Source organism: Mchenga conophoros, linkage group LG7 (assembly GCF_057382185.1).
Source record: "Mchenga conophoros isolate Kocher_MC1m ecotype Shallow Benthic linkage group LG7, M_conophoros_male_GT1.1, whole genome shotgun sequence".
NCBI lineage: Eukaryota > Metazoa > Chordata > Actinopteri > Cichliformes > Cichlidae > Mchenga > Mchenga conophoros.
Window position 1 is genome coordinate 42,165,406 of NC_140532.1, and position 19,063 is coordinate 42,184,468.

Genomic DNA, 19,063 nt, shown 5'->3' on the forward strand with positions numbered 1-19,063 from the left:
CCTACAGGCCATTTACCATTTATAGGGCCTTATGTTTTTATTTTGCTGTACTAATGTAAGGTGACCTTGACGATCTTTAAGGCGCCTATAATTAAAATGTATTATTATTATCATTATTATTATGTTATTATTATACATTAATATGCATAAAGGAGAAACAAAGTGTTTTAGTCAGTTATATGTTTGTTAGGGAGATTTTTAATATCTGTAGTCTTAATGTTTCCCTGGTTAATTTGAGGTAAAATGATAGTTTTTTTTAAGCTAGCAGATAACAGAGGTTTGTTTTGTTTTTTTGGTTTTTTTTTTTAATGCACGGCATTTGGCTGTTTAACTGTCATTACATGTGCACATGATTTAATTTACGTTACATTTTTTCTAAAACCCAGTTGTATTTTTATTCGATTTAATTAAATATTTTAGCACAGTTTTAGCTTAGTTTTACCCTGACATTTGTGGTATGCTACGTACATGGGGAGCAAGATTTGCCTGAGAGATCTGACTCAGGGTAAAAATGGCTCACTACTTCCTCAGACCACTTTTTTTATAAGTCACTGACGGCGCTGTCTGAGAGAGAAGAAACGTGGACGGTGTAGTTTAAATCGTTTCCACAGCTTTAGTTTGTGTTAGTTACTTCTTACTCGAAAACATACATTTGTAAAATGACGGGACAGTCTTCGTTGTTATTGCGTAAACAATTATCAGGTAAGTTAGCTAACTGTTGCTGCTAAGTCTGTGGACACTAGCATTTCACTTTGTTTTATTGTCAGTCACAAGTGAGAAGCAGACGTGTTTCGTTTGGTTGTTGTTTAGTAGTAGCAGTGTTTGTCATATGTGACCTGTGTGTTTTATATATAAAAGCTTGAAAATGTAGTTGTAATGCACGTGTCGCGCGTAGATAGCGTGTCACACAGCTGTTAGCGGACATATGACTAAGGCTAGCTGCTATTGCTCAACAGCTACTATTTAAAAGTCAGTACACCCCCATTCATTACATGTGCTTACTCTCTCCATGTCTACTTGATGTTATTCGAAACACACAGTGTGGTGAGTTTAAACACGTTTGATCACTTTGAATCTGCAGAACTGATCAAGAACCCAGTGGACGGCTTTTCTGCCGGGCTCGTGGACGATGATAACATCTATCAATGGGAAGTGGTCGTTATTGGACCTCAAGACACATTATAGTGAGTGATTCTTGTTTATTGATCTTAACTAATGGATTTATATCCATCTGAAGCTAAAGCTGGTCTTGTTAACACCATCCTCTTTCTCATTTTCAGTGAAGGAGGTTTCTTCAAAGCTATCTTAACATTTCCTCGCGACTATCCTTTGAAGCCTCCTAAGATGAAGTTCGCCACTGAAATCTGGCATCCAAATGGTAAGAGCAAGCATCTCAGAACCTCTTCCTCTTTATGTATTCTACATCAAAGGATAGAAAATTAGCATTTTTCTTTTGGGGGGGGGGGGGGGGGGGCTGTCTTAAATTGTGGTTATGATTATGCAAACATTACTTCTAATCACAGCCAATGGCTTAGATGGTAATTTATATTATTAAAAAATACAAGAATTATGAGTTTTAAAAATATATAAGCCTTAGCTTAACACTCGGGTATGTACAGTAGTGCTGTGCAATACTGCAGATTTTGGTATTGATCAGATATGAAGCAAATACAGGGCCAGCATTGCCGATACCACTACCTTTACCCTATAAATGCAGCTTATATACCGGAGAGCAGCGTGTGTGATTTACAAGATTAATCATCATCATTTTGCAATTTCTGAACACATTTTAATGACCACTAAATCACAGTGAAAACACCTGATGTGGCTGTCCAACACTGGACTGGAAGACCTACATAAAAAAAAAAAAAGATGTTTACTTTGCTCCCAAAACACAGATGGGAAAGTAGCAACTGTTTGCTTCTGTGACATGCCAGCATGCCCTGAGCAAAGCAAGAGGCAAACTGTGTATTATAACTACTTGTAGTAATCATTTAGCTTTAGGTGTTTTTAGTTGTTTGCATTCCCAGCATTAAATCAGACTCGATCTCAGTGGGTGTTGGTCTCCGCCAAGGCTTTTATTTGTCACAGACTCGTTTTATGGGGAGAATTTCTAGACACAGCTAATTGACGGAGGATATCGGGTCTTTTGTCTCAGCTTCTTGCAGATGATATGGTTTTGTTGGCTACATTGAGAAATGACTTTCAGGTTACACCCGAGTGGTTTGCAGTCGAGATGAGAATCAGCACCTCTAGGTCTGAGGCCACGGTTCACAGCTGGAAGAGAGTGCCCACTCTGGGTAGGGGACAAGTTGCTGCACCAAGTCGAGGAGTTCAAGTATATCTGGGTTTTGTTCTCAAGAGAGGGGAGTTGGGAAAGTGACAGGCAGATTGGTGCAGTCTTGGCAGCAGTGTGGGTGCTGTACTGGTTCGTTGTGGTGAGGAGACTAGTGTAAAAGTGAGTCTGTCTGTTTACCGACTGATCTATGTCCTTACTCTCACCTGTGGTCACAAGCTCTGAGTAGTGACTGAAAGAATAAGATCACAAGTGCAAGTGATGGAAATGAGTTTTCTCCGAATGGTGTCATCTTTCAGCCTTAGAAATGGAGTGAGGGCCTCAGAGTAGAGCTGCTATTCTCTTCCAGGATGTCTCCTTTGCCCGTTCTAGGTGACATGTTTTGGGTCCCAGGGCTGATTCAATACACGCTAGACAGATTATGTCTCTCAGCTGGCTGATTGGTTTCATCATATATACATAACACAATTAATATTTAGTTGAAATGATTGAAATTGAGTGATACCAGAGTGAAGGAATGGTAAATCTGCTTTTTAAGTAATAATGTGGATTGTACTTGGGACAAAAACTAATTATATTTATAATTAAATTACTCAAATTTTCATTTTATAAAATAAATAAATTGTGAATCTGGAAAAAATTCTTTAAATGACATTAAATACATAACCAATAACACTTTAAGAAGAAACATGTTTTGCTTTTATTATCATTATTTTGCTATTATGATTGCTTCTTCAGTTGGTAGTCTGTGTATGTTAACTATATCAGTAGGGTGAGGATCAATAGATCCATCAATCGTGTACTTTTAAGTGGTATGACATGAGCCACTTTTACCACAAGTGGTATGGAATAAGCCTATACCACACCACTTGTGGTAAAAGTCCCTTAATGAGCTTTTACCTTTTATTTTATATCTGCAGCACTGTAACAGTCTGTTTATTTTCCTGTTTTCTTTTATGCCAGTGGCAAAAAATGGCGAAGTTTGCATTTCCATTCTGCACGAACCTGGTGAGGACAAGTACGGCTACGAGAAGCCTGAGGAGCGCTGGCTACCGATCCATACAGTGGAGACCATCATGATCAGTGTCATCTCCATGCTGGCAGATCCCAATGTAGATTCTCCTGCCAATGTGGATGCAGCTGTAAGTGCTCATGTTCTCCGCTAGCTTCAGACAACGTGTAAGCTCTAAGAGAAATGAAGTAAACGTGTTACAGGCATCTCTGATTTGTGCAGCTTGTGTGGCCAAGATGTAGAAACAAGAAGTGATGGAGGGAGTAAATGACACTGTATACAATCACTGTCTATTATACCCGGCAGAAAGAGTGGAGAGAAGATCCTACAGGAATTTTTAAGAAAAAGGTGGCGCGTTGTGTACGGAAAAGCCAAGACACTGCTTTTGACTAAGGCGTCAGTCTGATCATCAGTTCTGTAAGTACAATCACCCAGATTTAACCTCTTCACATCTGCTAGGCTGCCTTTGAGCAAGTTTGGCATTAGCTGCATTTTAAGTAATGACAAGAAGAAGCTTTATTGTTCATGCATTACAAATTTATTTATTTATTTTTTATTTTTTTTGTTAGTTTGTTTGATTTTTAGAGCCCTCTGAATTCATAGCCTTCTACCATAGTGATTTACTTCCTTATGAAACTAGAACAGAAACTGAAATGTTTATTTTTTTCTTGGGTAGGAGCTGGATGTGGATTGCCCGTTGAGGGAGATGGCTGGCAGATCTTTGCAACTTTTTGCCAGTGAAGAAACTTCTTCATGAATATTGCTGAACAGCAGTAACATCAATGCTGCAGTTTTATATCATTACCACTTTATCAGCATTTCACTAGCAGGACATGTGCAGCCTTTTTGTGTGGCTTGCATACTTATGGAATTTGACAGTACACTGCTCCTATTTTGTTTTTTTGTTTTTTTCCCCCAAAGTAAATGTATTAACATAATATTTAGGATGATTTCCATAATTTAAGTAGTGTAATGTTAAATTCTGTGTATGGGGAAAAAAATCATCAGATTTTGGAGAAGGCACCAGGATAAATGCACCTTCTCTAAAGCTTGTTTATATTAATCTATTTATTTGTAGTGAAGCTGTTGCGTGTCGACTGCTCGAGTTTTTTTTTTCCTTCAATTTGCAACACTGAGCCACTCATTTCACTATATATGCAGTTTTTCATTAATCGCAGTCATTGATCAGATGGAAATCTAGAAACACATCTTCCTCTTTCTCAGGTGCTTCTTCTTTCCTTTGTTGGTGAACTTGAACACTGCCTTAACTTCAGCAAGGACTGCATTTAAGAGCCTTTTTTTTTTTTTTTAAACTCAAGGAAAAAAGGTGTCTCATACAAACCAAAGAGAAACCGTGATTTTAATTATTATTATTTTTTTAAATTAACAGACTTTCTTCCTATCCTTGTGATTGCATATGTAGAGTAAATGTATTCTCTCATTCCTATGGAAGAGGTCACAGGTCAGCAGTTATTTTAATACCTCTTACAGAAGTTTATATGTAACAGCTTTTTTTTTTTTTTATGGTTACAATAGCATGGATATGTCAAATGAAATATAGTTGTATTGATATAAGTGTGAATAAAGTCGTGCAGATACTGTTCTTTCTGTAGAAACCTTTTCTTCCCTCCGCTGTACACCAACACATCCTTAAACAGACCTCAAGTCACTGAAGTTTTCCTTCACACCTAGTGGCACATTTGGTTAAAAACTAAACGGCAATAACTGCACTAGTTTCGCGTCTCCATAATTGCTTTATTGAATTAAGCACCAGCTCAATATAATCAACAAGTGAAGACATGCTTGAACATAAACTGTATAAAATCTTAACACAAAAGCAGACCCTCCTTTACCACCCCACCCAAAAATCCATCTTGCAAGTGTAGAAAACTGCAGTCCTAGTTGCTCACTGTCCAGGGGCTGACAGGCTTTTGTTCATGAACTGCTTCTTGACGAAGCAAACCCACCACTGAAAGAAGAAAAAGTTGGTAAACTTTTCAGTCAAAAGGACACGTTTCAGTGTTAACTGCTGAAACCTGCACATATTTAGATTGTAGAAAGCAGCTTAAATCTAGCATTTGAGCCTGTATCCCTCCTGGGTTAGCTGTGTGGTGACCTAGATTTGATATTAAGTTGTATAAATCAGATAAAGGAGGCAGGAAATCAAGACAGGAACAACAGTTAATTTTCGTTCGCCTCTGATCCAAATATGAGCTATGCAAGTTCTTTTCTGTATTGCAACTTAAATCCTACTGGATGCATCAGACACAGTAATTAAGGAACAAGGGATGCATTAGCCCTGAGACATTTCCCTTGTCATGTTCACAGACCGCAACAGCCAATCACTTTGGACATGCCAGACTTACCTTGCTGGGTTTATCTGTCTGGGGGTCAAACACACGATCGCATAGCCTCAAGCCAGTCTCCTGTCGGAGCTGCTGGAGGTAGGCCCTCATAGTCTCTAAAGAAGGATGAAGAGCAAATATTATCAGTCCAGCCACAGACAGCAACAACTACTGTTTAACAGCAGGAAGGCATGGCTTTAGTAGTCGACCTTCCACATAATATACTGTACAAAAAAAAAAAAGATCCAGGCATTTAGATTTAGGAGTAAGATTGCTGTAAAAGATCTGAGAGGATTCACTTGGATATGGAGTTCAGTAAAATAACTCGATATTTTCAGGAGTTTTTAAATAGGGTGGAATTCCATTAGTTTCATGTGTAACAGTTGGTACTTTATAAATGATAATCACATAAGTATAAAACAACATTTTCAGCCCCAGACCCCTAAAGCTTAAAGGTCAGCATTTCTATTTTTACCTTGAAATATAAGAGGTGTACAAAGGAACCAGTCTAATTCAGAGTCAGGGAATTGAAACAACATAACCAGTTGGTATAAATATGGTGAAATGTCAAGTTTGTTTTTACTTATTTACTGATAAACACCCTAAGGCAGACAAACATGTACTAATCCTAGCTTGTGGCTTCTTACCTTCCTCTTGCTTGTTTGCAGGTTTGACATACATAGCATTAAGGGGGAAGCCAGGTTCTCCAGGAATGGGAAAGTTTGTGATGCCCAGAGTGTACATCTCCTTTTCTCCCTGGCTCCTGGAGCTGCACTGTAGAGCCACATATCCCAATGGAAATAGTTTGATTATGTTTTCTGGTCACCTACTTGAATATATATATTTAAGTAGCTCATTGCTACAAGTGATGAAACTGCATTAAGCCCTTTGTGGGGATTTCAATTTACCTTCTGTAGTTTCTTTAGGCATTCAGAAATATAGAGTGTGACATAGATCAGTGTCCTGTCTGCCTCATTCTGAAAGAAACACATGTACACACACATTTTTGAAAAATTTATATAAAGCATTGAGGTTACTGTAATTTGTAGTAGTTAGGTCTCAGAATTGAACAGCCTAAACTATGCAAACTATGAAAAGATTGCACTGTTTGCAATCACAGGAAGAGGCAAGCCAGGGCATGTGGAAAAACCAAGTGCTCAGCTGCTCCAGAGAGTAAGAGAAAACATAGAGGAAAAGGGGCACCAGTGAGGTGCATACCTGCCTCCTTATTCAAATAAAACTTATTAAGCTACTTTAAAAAAAAATAAAAATATGTTGATACAATGGTGGGGGCACAAATACAGCAAAACCACCCTAAGGTTTATGACTATTTTGGTCTCCTTAAACATGGAACACATGCAATCAAAACAGTGCAAATGTCAATGAATTGCTTACCTTGATTTCATAGTTCTTGAAGAAAACATTGGCCTTGAAGTAGTAGATAGCCTCGTCAATAATATCAGAATCTACGCCTAAAATTTAAAAAAGCAAAGAAGAAATCAACAAATTTATGGCTCTAAATTCAGTATTTGTGCATGTGCATATGTATGTGTCACTGTTAAAATGTCATTTCCCGTTTTGGCCATGCAGGCCTTTTTGCTACCAGCAGAGCTCCATTCTTGATTTATGAGCTGCTAACAAGCAACTAGAATCACCCAATCACAAAATATAATAACTTTATTATTCAATAGCACTGAACCTGTCAAACCCACAACACCATGGAAGACTGAAATGAACCTTTAGGTGGAGTAGACACTACAAAATGCACCGTTTTATTACAGAAGTGCTCATAGACTCTAATGAAGAAGTTAGAAGTTGAGGATGAGCTTTTTACACCATATAAGGAAGTGTATCTGATGCATGTATCAGGAAATACAGTAGGGGTCATAACAAGATACAACCCATTGCCTAAAAATGACTTAACCAAATCAAAAAACACTACTATAGACTTCACTACAATTGATATGCGTTATGTGAAGGACATTATCGAGTAAAATATACTCGATAAATATTACACAAGTAAAATATATCGCATAGCCTTACCGTCTCCCCTGGCTGGTCCTTTAAACTGAGTTTTGACGGGGAGCAAAGCCATGTTCCCCACCAGCCTCGTTTCGGTGGCCATCAGGTTTGAGTGATACGCCTGAAAAATATTAAAAGAAAAAGTTGCTGTCACCTGATATCTTTGGGAACATTTCTGCCAGATAGCATCATTGCTACTATGCTAGCCTGGTTTAATAGTTATGTTATCGTAGAACCAAATAATAAGAAGTAGTATAGGCAGCGTGCTAAAACCTATTTGCAACAAAGCATCAAACGCGAATTTGCGCTTTCTGACATGTCAAACATCGTTAAATTGCGACCCAAATGGTTAGGTAATTAGCGAACTATGCTAACGTTAACTCGGAGGCCCCTTTTTTCCTACTCAGTGGGATTTCAGCGCAATATTTCTGCTCTAAACCTAGCAGTAAAGTTCTCTGCTCGTCAATAATAGTGTGTTCCTTCTTATTTTTACTCACCGGCATGTTGAATGATAAATATCAGTCCAACTGCTCAGCGACAGAAATATTCCAACACTTGCAAGATGCTGCTTCCGTGCTGTCCCACCCTTCGGCTTTACAGGAAGTGGCCACGTGTCATGTGGCGTATCAACCAGCCGGGGGCGCTAAATAAACACTTTACATCACACGGGCGGCAAAACGTGTATTTTGCGTTGCATTTTATTCAAAAAAATATAATAGCAATATTTTTTAATAACTGCTAAGCATTTAAATGCATCAAACCACTGTTTTAAAATATACTTTTAAATGAATAGCTTCATTTTCATCAAAACAAACAAAAAAAAAAAAACATGAAACATTATTTATGATATCCACAATCTTCTTCACGTGTCCATTTCTCGGTATCCATCCAGTTACAACAAACAGTCCGATTGGAACTCCTTTGCCAGTCTTGCTACACAAAGTCTGTATTTGCAGGATTGGCCGTACTCCGCCTCAGCTGTTCGCTTTGTCTTGAAAAATGTCGTCATAATTTAGGTTAGCAGGCTGTTCCTCAACCTCCTGTAGGAAAACAAGGTACAGAACAAAAAAAAAACTGGTTGATCATGAAAAGCTATATAATGCATCTCACACACACACACACACACACACACACACACACACACACACACACAGTATATTTATTATATAAATATATATTTATTATATATATATATATTTATTTTTTTCCAGTTGTGTTTAATTGGGGTGGGTGGGTTGTGCTGTTTCTTCACCTTTGGCTCCTTAAACTCCAGGTCCTCTCCGTACTGTATTGAGAAGTCAATGTGTTGCAGTACTATGTTAATACCTTCTTCATCAGTGCGGTCAAAAGGGAGGAATCTTACTATACTGTAGTCATCAATCTAGATACACAAACAGATACTGTCTCATTAAAAACAGACAAATATATTAATAAAAATATCAATCTGGTCATAAACATGATGCAGTACCAAATCAAGGCCTTTACTTACGAGACCACAAATAGCTTTGGTTAGCTTCTTGAACTTTTTGCTTCTGATTGTGTTGGAGCCGTCTTCCATCATCGAGTACATGTCCGGGTCCAGGTATCTTTATAAAAAAAAAAAAAATGCAATGCATAAAAATGTAAGCAAATTAAAACTAAGAATTGTGTCTTCAAACATGTTCAGGTTTTGAATAACATGAAAAGAAAACATTAATCTAGTCCTAGTACAGACGACAAAGGGAATTACTTTTGTAGATTTTGTGTGCACTTAACATTGTCAATTCATATGAAACTTACTTTTCAATCTCCTTCTTTGCTTTGGGGCTAAGCAGATCCATTTTGGTCATGATGTTTACCTGAGGAATCTCTAATGACACCATAGCACTGAGGGCAGCCATGACTCCAGAGATAAACTACAGTAGGAGACAAGTAAAAGGTGTGCTCTCACTATTACATTATGTTTGTGTTTGTACAGAAATGAAGTTAAAAAAGGAAAATCAAATAAATCAGAGGAAGACACTGTGAGACTGTTACCTTAAAAGACTCCACCATGAACTGCGAGTCAACAAGGAAAACTCCACAAACCCGAAACTCCCACTGCTGGAGCTGCTCCACCAGCTGCTTCATTACAGGAAGGTGTGTGTACAGCTCAATCTGCCCTGTAAAGAGAAGCCACGCTTCACACCAGTTCTATGAGGCACACACGGACAACCACTTTTCCAACGATAACATACCTTGTTCCAAGACTGAAATAATGATATATACACTCATCTGCCAATTCAATAGGTTTGTTACTCTCTAATGGCAGCAGCTCAACTACATTTAAGCATACAGACACGTTCAATATGCTGAAGTTTAAAGCAAGCATCAGAAAAGGGAAATATGGTATGGTTATTGATGCCAGACGGGCTGGTCTGAGTATTTCTGAAACTGATCTGCTGGGATTTTCCCCAAACAGCCATCAACAACCATCCGTAGGGTTTACAGACAACAGTCCAGAAAAAAAAAAAAGAGCGCCACTTCTCTGGGTGAGAATTCTTGTTCATGTATGAGGAGAAAGACCAGACTATTTAAAGCTAATATGAAGGCAAGAGTAAACTCATATTCATTACAACCTAGGTTTACAGAAGAACATCTCTGAATGCACAACATGTTGAACCTTGAATCGGATAGGCTACAGCAGCAGAACACCACACCAGGTGCCACTACTGTCAACTATGACCAGGAAACTGAGGCTATAATTTGCAAAGGTTCAAGAAAACATAATTTAAACCCCACAGCCTACCTGAGTATTGCTGCTGACTACCTTATGATCACAGTAAACCCATCTTCTGACTGTTGCTTCTAGTAGGATAATTTGTCATACTACAAAGCTCAAAATCATCTCAAACTATGTCTCGCTGCATGCTCAATCATCCAGGTAATGAAATCCCAAAACATTGATCCTGTCCATCAAAACCATAGCACTTTCAGTGGGAGAAACATTATATCACTCATCCAAGTGCCTTCTTCAGTCTCAGATGGCCAAAATCAACGTTTTGGCATCTCAAACAAACTGACAAATCTGCAGCAATTTTGTGATGCTATCGTGTCAGTATGGTCCAAAGTCTATAAGGAATTCACCATGTTGAATGTATGCCATAAGGAATTAAGGTAATTTTGAGGGTAAGTGGTCATGAGTGTAAATCTATTTTGGTGATTTTAACAAAATTAACAAATAACAGTGCCCAGGATATGTTGAATCCCATCCACACTCCAGCACAAACAACTGCACTGTGCTGAAGCTAATGGAAGTCTGGCTTCAACATACCCTCTTTGAAACATTTACCTGGACAGTCAAACAATATGTAGTCATCTTCCACGTGGCCCAGGCTTTCCTCCAGCCAATCAAAGTTGTTTGCGAAGTACTCCATGCAGAAAACCAGACCTCCGTTTGGGCCAAATCTTAAAGACTCGTCCTCCATCACGTCATCCACCTGAATAAGCTCACGAATGTCTGAGAGCAAACATAATAAAGTTACCATGTGGGTTGTGTAAAATAACTCCTATATGCTAAATACTAAAGCAAGAATTAATGTTAGAGCCTAATTAAAAGCCATTTATCAGGGTTAATCGTATCTTCCTCTTTTCTATGGACACTACTATGTCATATAAACTAAAACTATGCTGCATTTACCTGCCATGACAGGGTAATCAAAGTGCTCAGCTGCTGGGTCCAAATTGACCACCTGAACCGAACGGTTTAAGGTCTCTGAATGCTGGACCATGGTGGAGCAGTAGGTACTCTGAAATGAAAATGAACTCCAGTAAACAAAAAGCAGATGCAGTCTGTGTTGAACACAAGACAACCTCATGCCTTAGCATTAGCCGAATAGCACAACAAGGTATTTCAACAAGTTTAACTGAATGAGTGATAACTTACCTTACCGCTACCCGCGGGACCCATCACTAGCTGTGCATAACGAGGCATTGTGCCTCAGTTAAAGAGAGCTGTGTAAAACTGGGTCCTTTTTGTCGCCAAAAGTAGCTTCGTAGAACTGTTCGTAATATTGATGCACTAGCGGTGGTGGTGCTTGTGCTTCTTCTTCGCCTTCTTTTTCTTCTTCGTCTTCTTGTAAGAAACATCTACATTGTATTAGCACTTCTGCCACCTATTGGTCAAAGCGTGGTTAACAAGCTTGGATCATTACTAAGAAATTTAATTGTTAAGTTATACACTATATGAAGACGTCTTTCTATTTAAGGTAAGACATTTCCGTCAGTAGAGACAGAATACAAGTCTCTCATAAATAATGAAGTTAAATAAACGTAGGAGAATACATACATTAAAAAGCTAAAACTATTTTTCTGAGCAGTTAAATAATTTCAGAAATTACTCTCTCTTTGTATAATATGTTTAATTTATGTAAAATAAAACAAAAAAATAATGGGATAAAGGATAAAGTACAAAGATAACGTCATTACTAAACACTAGGGGGCAGCATTCTGTCGTCGTAGCTTCTAACCTGCATACCTCTAAGAGAATAAGAAGGAAAGGAAGTCGTTGCAAACCGAAACATTACCATCGGCATGCCAAGCAAGAGCAACAACACGCAAGCGATTGCTCCTGGTCTCCTAATTTGACTGAGCCTCTAAAAGCTGTCATAATTGGGGAGGGAAATGTCTCGATAGAGTGGATGGAGCGGATAGGTGAAGCTTTTGGAAAGAGCTTACCGACTGGAGGTGGACTTCTTATTATCAGGTGAGCTCTTTCATCATAGTCCGTCTTGCAAAACGTTTCAAATTACTTTGCACGTTACGTAAACAGTATTAGCTTCATTATGCTCCGTGCCACACTCTTTTGCTATAACTTAAGGCGGCCCTGCTAAGCCTGTCGTCAAAGAGTCGTTAAATGTCCCGTAAGAGCTCAGACTTAAAGAGAGAAGCTGTCCTTCTTTCACTGGTACATAAATAACTACAGGGCTCAATATTGTCTATGGTGGAGGAACTTCCAAAAGCCACGCACTGTCATTACCAACAGTAGCGGTGCTCATTAATGTGTTAAAAGCTAATCTACGCCAGCGCTAAACTTGGCAAGCGGGCGTTGCTAGCTGATAATAGCAACACAGTGAACGGAAGAATGCTACATGCAGGGACAAGTAGGCTAGTAGACTAGACATAAAGTGTCGCTACCCTATTTTTGTAACGTTTTGGTAAGAATGGACTGATCGCTGCTATTGCTAACAGGTCACTTAAAAACAAGCCTTTAAGTTCGCAGCTTAATTCCGTAAACCCACAGATTTGTGGCATTCACAGACTTGGGAATACATTAGTGGAACCTCATAGTCCGTTAAATTATATAGCTTTTACTAACATTTAAAATTGTAATTAGTGATCTTTTTTTTCTTCTCCCCCTCTGTTTTCCAGAGTTGTAGGCTATGAGTGTGGGTGATGGAGGACGGTCAGCATGGGGACTTGGACTACTTGATCCAAGATGAGGACACTCTCATTGAAGGTGTCAGCAACCAGGTCTTATTTGTGGTGGTGCTCAGTGTCGCCTTCCTTGCAGGCCTCCTCACTCTCCTCTGCAGGTAAGCAATTGTTGTTTAATAAAAGGAAAGTGCCGTTTTCTTTTTCTTTGGATGACAGGTGTTCAGGACCGATAATATATGCATATATCTGAGGGTTGTAATCATGTAGAATATTGCACTTTAGGGCTACTCGTAACACTGATGATGAAGTTCATCAGTGTTACCGTTTCATTACTGTGTTCACAGGCAGTTAGTGTATTAAAACTTAGCTCACTGTCTTGGATTTGCATTGTCATGCTCTGTTTCATAGTTTACGCTGACAAACATCTGATTGCCAAATCATCCTTTGACATTTGCAGACAAGAGCAGCAAAATATTCATCCTGAGAATCAGGAGCATGTTAGAGCCGTCCGACAACAGCTCCAGACCGAGCAGGTAAAGACGCAAGCGCAGCTCTAGCCTTTTTAGCCCTACGTATTACTTGGAATCCTTTGAGTGGTTTGAAACATCGCCTGAACATTTCAAACTCAGAAAAGCAGAGTTTTGAGGATTATATTTTAATTTGGAGGATGTCATCCTTTACTAAAACTATTATTTTGTTGGTGTTTAATTTCTATGTTATCTTAAGAAAGCAACCTCTAAAATTTATATTTATATCTCTGAAATTTAAAAGAAGCAATTAGTTTTGGCTCTAGAACTGGCAAAAGTCCAGAAGAAGGAACTGAAAAGGTTTAAATTGTCAAGTCACAACAGGAAGTTGCAAAAGGGCTGATTATCGATAAATATTAATATTCTTTTACAGCTAGTAAATGGTTTATAATTTTTATTGTTCATTTGGAGGGAATGACTCTCAAAATTGTGCGCTCTGTTATAACAAATGTGCTAAACGTTTTAATTTGTATGCTTTTGATTTCATTTTGCAGGATGAAAATCCCCAGGCTGAAGCCAGGCAGCAGTATTACACAGACATGTCGTGTCCTGTATGTTTACAGCAGGCTGTTCTGCCTGTGGAAACCAATTGTGGACACCTTTTCTGTGGTGAGATTATTGTACAGATTTCAGTAATGTGCACTAAACAAAACAATATGAATTCATTCTTTTAATCGCTTATTTCATTACTAAAAAAGTAGTACAAAAAGTACAAAATTTCTACAAATGTTGACATTATTTGAAAATATGCACATCAAGGAAAACATCATTTGAAGTAAAAAAAAAAAATAAATTATTTTTTCTTTTTTTTTTTTGTGCTTTAGTTTTACTCATGTGCCATATCCTGTATTCTTACACAGGCTCCTGCATCATAGCCTACTGGAGGTACGGCACCTGGCTGGGAGCTATTAACTGCCCCATCTGCAGACAAATGGTGAGTCTTTCAGTACTTGTTAAAATGCACACTAGGGATATTCATAAGTTGCCAGCTGTTCTGTATTCATATCTTTGAATGCACAAAAATACCTTAATTCTTTTTAGGCGTTTAGCTACTGCCACAGTTGTTGGAAATGAGTGTTAAATGGAATAAGTGATGTGTCAGTCAGAGCGGTGCTGTGTGACCTGTCACTGCTCTACATATATATATATATTACCACCCAGTTGATTTATAATATCAACTGGCCGATATAACTATAAATGAGTACATAAAAAGAAAAAAGAAAAACACATGGCAAATTTTGGGGAAAACTGTTATCTATGCCTCTAATGTTTCAGTAAAGGACTAGATGTTACAATCCCAGACAATGCATTGCTTTTAATGGAGAAAATCTTGAAGGATGGCAGTTATGAAGAAAGCAGCGCAGAAACTTTACCAGCAGCACACATCGTCGTGTGCCTTCTTTTACCCAAGCTAGCCTGCCATTTCCCCTGCTTAGGTTTAGGGATTAGAGATCTGATCTAAATTGTTAAATTTGCGACACATCGTCCGTAGTGGACCTTGGATTCATCGGGTGTTTCGGCCATTATCACTAGACTCCTCATCCAAGGAGGCCCTGCCAGGGTTGATCAGGCCCTGGAGTGTGTCAATGATTTATGTTAAAATTGTTTTTCTCTCCTTCTTTCTCCTGTTTAATTTTCTACAGTTTATTTTCTATCTATTCACTACAACTGAGAAATACTTACCTCTTTAGCATTTATGGAGCCTCATTTCTTCAAAGGGACAGAAAAGGTGACAGAGAGGAGTAAGACAAGTAAGATGAGATAAGATAGGAGAGAGCAGAGAGGAGAGCTGGAAGGAGGCACCCGATCTGGCTTCCCACACCTCCCCGCCGGATCTGGCTGTGCGCTCTACCTCCCCACTGCCTACCAGAAAAGGGAAGAAGAGCAGAGGGGAGAAGAGTGGAACGTTTTTCATTCTTCTTTTTAGTTAGTACTACCATGAAGTTAACTGCACAGTCCCCAGGAGGCCCTGAGACAGCTGTAGCAGTCAACCAGCAAAACTTTTAATGTTATGTTTTACTCTTTCGACGCCCCCTGTTGAGGCAGGCCCGTGGTGGGCCTGCCTCATGCCAAGGATTGATCACCACGATCAATCCTTGGCATGTGTATCGCAGTTAGCTGACTGCCTTAGCTGCCCAAGTGATGTCAGCCCTTTGTAGCCATAGCCTGTGACTGGTCCTCTCAGCAGTGTTAGCTAATTCTCTTATAGCCTGCCGTTGTGCCTGTCCTCTGATCCCAATCTCTCTCAGCAGTTTTGCTGTTGTACTGGCAACAAAGCCCCCCCCCCCCCCCCCCCCCCCAAAAAAAAAAGTGTATATATGTCAACCGATGTATGTGATTATCATCAATATCAGTATTGGTATCCTTCTTAAAAATATCTTTAATTTTTTTTTTCTTTTAATTCCAGGTAACATTGCTCTTTCCACTATTTCATGAGCACGCTGGTCCTCAGAGGGTACAGGATGGGGAAGCTGAACCTCAGCTAATATTAAGAGATATCAATGATTACAACCGCAGGTTTTCCGGCCAGCCGAGATCTGTGAGTATTTCACAGTGATATTTATTTAGATTGGGGCTTTAAGTTCGAATATTCATTCTGTACAACCCAGAATATGGTTATATTTTAAGGGGGGGTGCTCATCTGATTATGACCTGATCTGTCTCCTTTGGTCTTGGGAGCTGCGGACTTCTCCATTGTATAACTCCTTCTTTGTCTCTGTGAGTCATAGTCTGAAACCCAACAACAGTTATATTCTTGATACAAAAGTTAGGAAAGTTGTTAAAGAAGTGGATGTTTGCTCTCTCTGCAAGTCTATCATGGGAGACATGCGAAAGAGAGGGGTTTAAAATTTGCAGCCATCCATGAAATGGCCGATATGATACTACCTTAAATGAGATAAACGTGAGTTATTATTGACAACTTTGTTTCTGTGGTTTACCTCAGTTTATGGACAGGCTGCGGGATGTGCCCACTCTGCTTCGTCACGCCTTTAGAGAGATGTTTACTGTGGGTGGCCTCTTCTGGATGTTCAGGATTCGAATTCTTCTCTGCCTCATTGGGGCAATCACCTACCTGGCCTCTCCGCTCGACATCCTTCCCGAAGCGCTCTTTGGTCTTCTGGGATTCATGGACGATTTCTTTGTAATCCTACTTCTCTTTGTGTACATCTCTATCATGTACAGAGAGGTGGTTACTCAGAGACTGAACGGCTAGGCCTTCTCAAAAGCCTCGGGAAGAGTGAAGTCAACATCTGAGGACGTGCAAAAAAACGGAATAAATGTTCAAAGAGCAGTTAGTCGATAATACAGATTTTGCTCTCGCTCTCTCTCTCTCTCTCTCTCTCTCTCTCTGAAGCCTTGGATGTTATTTTATCACAGGAGATGGGTTAGCAAAAAAAAGTACTCTCAATATTGACTCTGTATATAGAATTTACCATTCAAGATTCTAAGGTCATATGAGTCAGTACCAACAGAAGCAGAATATAAGGATGCAATGTAAAAATCTACTTGGAGTCAGGCACTGAGGTCAGTCAGGAAAGTCTTTCTTGCCTGTCAGTTTCCAACCTTAACTAAATAGTCAACAGTGCCATGAACGGGCATTTGGTTAATGTGTATGTCATCATTATGGAGACAATCGTGTAAAACTGTAATGTCTTTATTAAATGGATTTAAAGTCAACAGTCTACATTTGGGTTGTCAGTTGACAAGCAAAGGTGTGTTACAAGAACCCTGTTAATGGGGTTATTAGAACCTGCTTTATTCATTTATAGTTACGCCCATATTTCAGTGATCTGTAACCTGCATAACCATGACTTGAAACCAATGTTTGTGTCAAAATCACTAAAGTTTTTCACCTGGAAACGTCTAGATTTATTCATCCATTCTAACATGCTTCGAACTTTCCTGGGCTTACCCACGTGAAAATATAGTGAACACCAACCAGTCTGATGATGATTTCTCAGTTAGAGATGACTTTTTCTTTTTTTTTCTTCTTCACATTTCAGGATCTTAATCAGTTTGTCAGTGTCAGTTCAGCTTCACGCACTACAGAGCTTTTCAGAACGTCAGAGTCTCTCAATCTGTCAGATTTTGAAATGTATTAAAGTCTTATTTATGTTCAAATTAAATTAATGTTCTATACAAAATGTGTTTTACTGAGGATATAAATAAATGGGGGATTACCAAACTGTTCAAGTGTAAATCCAGCTTGAACTTCTGACTGGTGCACAGTAAATATCTCCACCTCAACTTCTTTTATTATTTTTATTTTTTTTTTAGTTGTGATTACTTAAATAGGTAGTGTTGTCTAGTGGAGCCAGAGAGGGAGACTTCATTATCTGCCCTTTTCCCTCAAAGTTACTGTGTAACCATGGTTACTTTTTGAGCAATGAGTCCAGGCTATTTGGTTTCTGGGGATTCAAGCCAATGTTTGATAAGCTTGTCATGGTAGGCAAAGTAAAAGGAGCAGGTTAACTGTAAATTTCACTGTATTTCAGAGATTTAGATTACCAAAAAAGGAGACCAGCAGCTACCTCATGGAATGTCTTGTTTTAGGGTGTGCCCACATACCAGTATGTGTCATACTTGAGTACTGCTCCACTAGTGTCCCTTTCAGTTTAAACTAAAGCCAGAGACAGCAGCATATGTTGTAATGCTCCAGGTGAACTACATTTGAGAGGTTTTTTGGAAGTCCCACCCTGATGTAATCTTTATTTTGGAAGCATCATGCAAGGGGCACTTTGTGCACAGACTTCGTGTACATGCCAAAATGCATGTCAGAAATGTGTAAAAATGCTGCTTCTCTCATACAATCTATTAACATAATTTCAAAGATATCACGTGCACTCATTTTCTCAGGGTTAGTGGGATTCCATCTAAATTAAATGGAATTGTGGCAATTGCATGAAGAAATCAAGTGGTTTTCTTTTATAAATCATTAGTTGCTTTTGATGGGAATTTTTTGTGTGTGGTTAGACCTGCTCCAACTTTTTTTTTTACAATAGAACAGAATAGCCCTTTATTGTCTTTGTGCATGTACAACAACATTTTTGTGTGGACTGATTCTGTGTGGATAATTTGAAAGCAAGAAAAATGATCCACATGTGAAAAAATATTCAAGACAGTTGCCAATTTTCGCAGGAGTGGATGTCCCCAAAAATCCACCCCTAGGTCAGACTATGCAATGCTCAAAGAAATTACAACAAACCTTAAGAGCTACAGCTCAACAACAATAAAAGCGCTATATAAATACAGGCCATTTACCATTTTACCATTTACCAATATCATCAGTTGAACAAGTTATTGAATCATATGTTGGACTTAGTTATTAACAAACTTTCTGTATTTTGGCTTAGTTTTCTTTTAAACCCCACTGGGTGTCTCACTGTGAGAAGTACCCTCTGGTGCTCTCTATAAGCATTTAGACTTATGCTTTTACGCAGCACTGAGTCAGCTGTATGTCTTCCCA

The 19,063-nt window shown here is 38.8% G+C and overlaps 4 protein-coding genes across 5 annotated transcripts; 2 read left to right on the plus strand and 2 right to left on the minus strand.

Annotated features, from left to right (window-relative positions):
• The first annotated feature begins 235 nt into the window (after positions 1-235).
• Positions 236-4,911, plus strand: LOC146570722 (ubiquitin-conjugating enzyme E2 G1-like). 2 transcript variants are annotated; one of them, XM_085279348.1, is made up of 6 exons: positions 236-702; positions 1,082-1,184; positions 1,281-1,378; positions 3,260-3,438; positions 3,619-3,725; positions 3,985-4,911. In XM_085279348.1, exons 1-5 carry the CDS (start codon positions 660-662, stop codon positions 3,712-3,714), a joined length of 519 nt encoding a protein of 172 aa, XP_085135474.1. In that variant the 5' UTR covers positions 236-659; the 3' UTR covers positions 3,715-3,725; positions 3,985-4,911. The 2 variants fall into 2 exon arrangements, with proteins under 2 accessions (XP_085135474.1, XP_085135475.1); XM_085279349.1 differs by having other exon boundaries at positions 257-702; positions 3,615-3,725.
• Positions 4,912-5,042: 131 nt separating this feature from the next.
• Positions 5,043-8,311, minus strand: arpc3 (actin related protein 2/3 complex, subunit 3). Its single transcript, XM_085279347.1, has 7 exons — positions 8,173-8,311; positions 7,697-7,796; positions 7,049-7,125; positions 6,562-6,630; positions 6,301-6,427; positions 5,675-5,769; positions 5,043-5,277 (listed from the first exon to the last, which is right to left on the minus strand). The coding sequence occupies exons 1-7, from the start codon at positions 8,176-8,178 to the stop codon at positions 5,215-5,217; spliced, it is 537 nt and encodes a 178-aa protein (XP_085135473.1). The 5' UTR covers positions 8,179-8,311; the 3' UTR covers positions 5,043-5,214.
• Positions 8,312-8,357: 46 nt separating this feature from the next.
• On the minus strand, positions 8,358-11,744 carry gpn3 (GPN-loop GTPase 3). Its single transcript, XM_085279346.1, has 8 exons — positions 11,580-11,744; positions 11,334-11,442; positions 10,986-11,153; positions 9,692-9,816; positions 9,455-9,570; positions 9,165-9,261; positions 8,928-9,056; positions 8,358-8,715 (listed from the first exon to the last, which is right to left on the minus strand). The coding sequence occupies exons 1-8, from the start codon at positions 11,625-11,627 to the stop codon at positions 8,650-8,652; spliced, it is 858 nt and encodes a 285-aa protein (XP_085135472.1). The 5' UTR covers positions 11,628-11,744; the 3' UTR covers positions 8,358-8,649.
• A 442-nt stretch (positions 11,745-12,186) lies between these two features.
• Positions 12,187-17,790, plus strand: rnf170 (ring finger protein 170). The gene is made up of 7 exons (XM_085279350.1): positions 12,187-12,398; positions 13,064-13,227; positions 13,527-13,602; positions 14,091-14,205; positions 14,457-14,530; positions 16,004-16,135; positions 16,541-17,790. The coding sequence occupies exons 2-7, from the start codon at positions 13,088-13,090 to the stop codon at positions 16,808-16,810; spliced, it is 807 nt and encodes a 268-aa protein (XP_085135476.1). The 5' UTR covers positions 12,187-12,398; positions 13,064-13,087; the 3' UTR covers positions 16,811-17,790.
• The last annotated feature ends 1,273 nt before the right edge of the window (positions 17,791-19,063 follow it).

Excerpts from the sequence above, each read along its gene's own strand:
- LOC146570722 (XM_085279348.1), top strand. The coding sequence starts at position 660 with ATGACGGGACAGTCTTCGTTGTTATTGCGTAAACAATTATCAG. Across the intron at positions 703-1,081 it reads ATTGCGTAAACAATTATCAG|AACTGATCAAGAACCCAGTG; the intron begins GTAAGTTAGCTA and ends TTGAATCTGCAG. Across the intron at positions 1,185-1,280 it reads GGACCTCAAGACACATTATA|TGAAGGAGGTTTCTTCAAAG; the intron begins GTGAGTGATTCT and ends TCTCATTTTCAG.
- arpc3 (XM_085279347.1), bottom strand. Across the intron at positions 6,428-6,561 it reads GCCTAAAGAAACTACAGAAG|TGCAGCTCCAGGAGCCAGGG; the intron begins GTAAATTGAAAT and ends GTGGCTCTACAG. Across the intron at positions 5,770-6,300 it reads TGCAAACAAGCAAGAGGAAG|AGACTATGAGGGCCTACCTC; the intron begins GTAAGAAGCCAC and ends ATCCTTCTTTAG.
- gpn3 (XM_085279346.1), bottom strand. The coding sequence starts at position 11,627 with ATGCCTCGTTATGCACAGCTAGTGATGGGTCCCGCGGGTAGCGGTAAG. Across the intron at positions 11,154-11,333 it reads TGATTACCCTGTCATGGCAG|ACATTCGTGAGCTTATTCAG; the intron begins GTAAATGCAGCA and ends GTTTGCTCTCAG. Across the intron at positions 9,571-9,691 it reads TCATGGTGGAGTCTTTTAAG|TTTATCTCTGGAGTCATGGC; the intron begins GTAACAGTCTCA and ends CTCCTACTGTAG.
- rnf170 (XM_085279350.1), top strand. The coding sequence starts at position 13,088 with ATGGAGGACGGTCAGCATGGGGACTTGGACTACTTGATCCAAGATGAG. Across the intron at positions 14,206-14,456 it reads TTGTGGACACCTTTTCTGTG|GCTCCTGCATCATAGCCTAC; the intron begins GTGAGATTATTG and ends ATTCTTACACAG. Across the intron at positions 16,136-16,540 it reads TTTCCGGCCAGCCGAGATCT|TTTATGGACAGGCTGCGGGA; the intron begins GTGAGTATTTCA and ends GGTTTACCTCAG.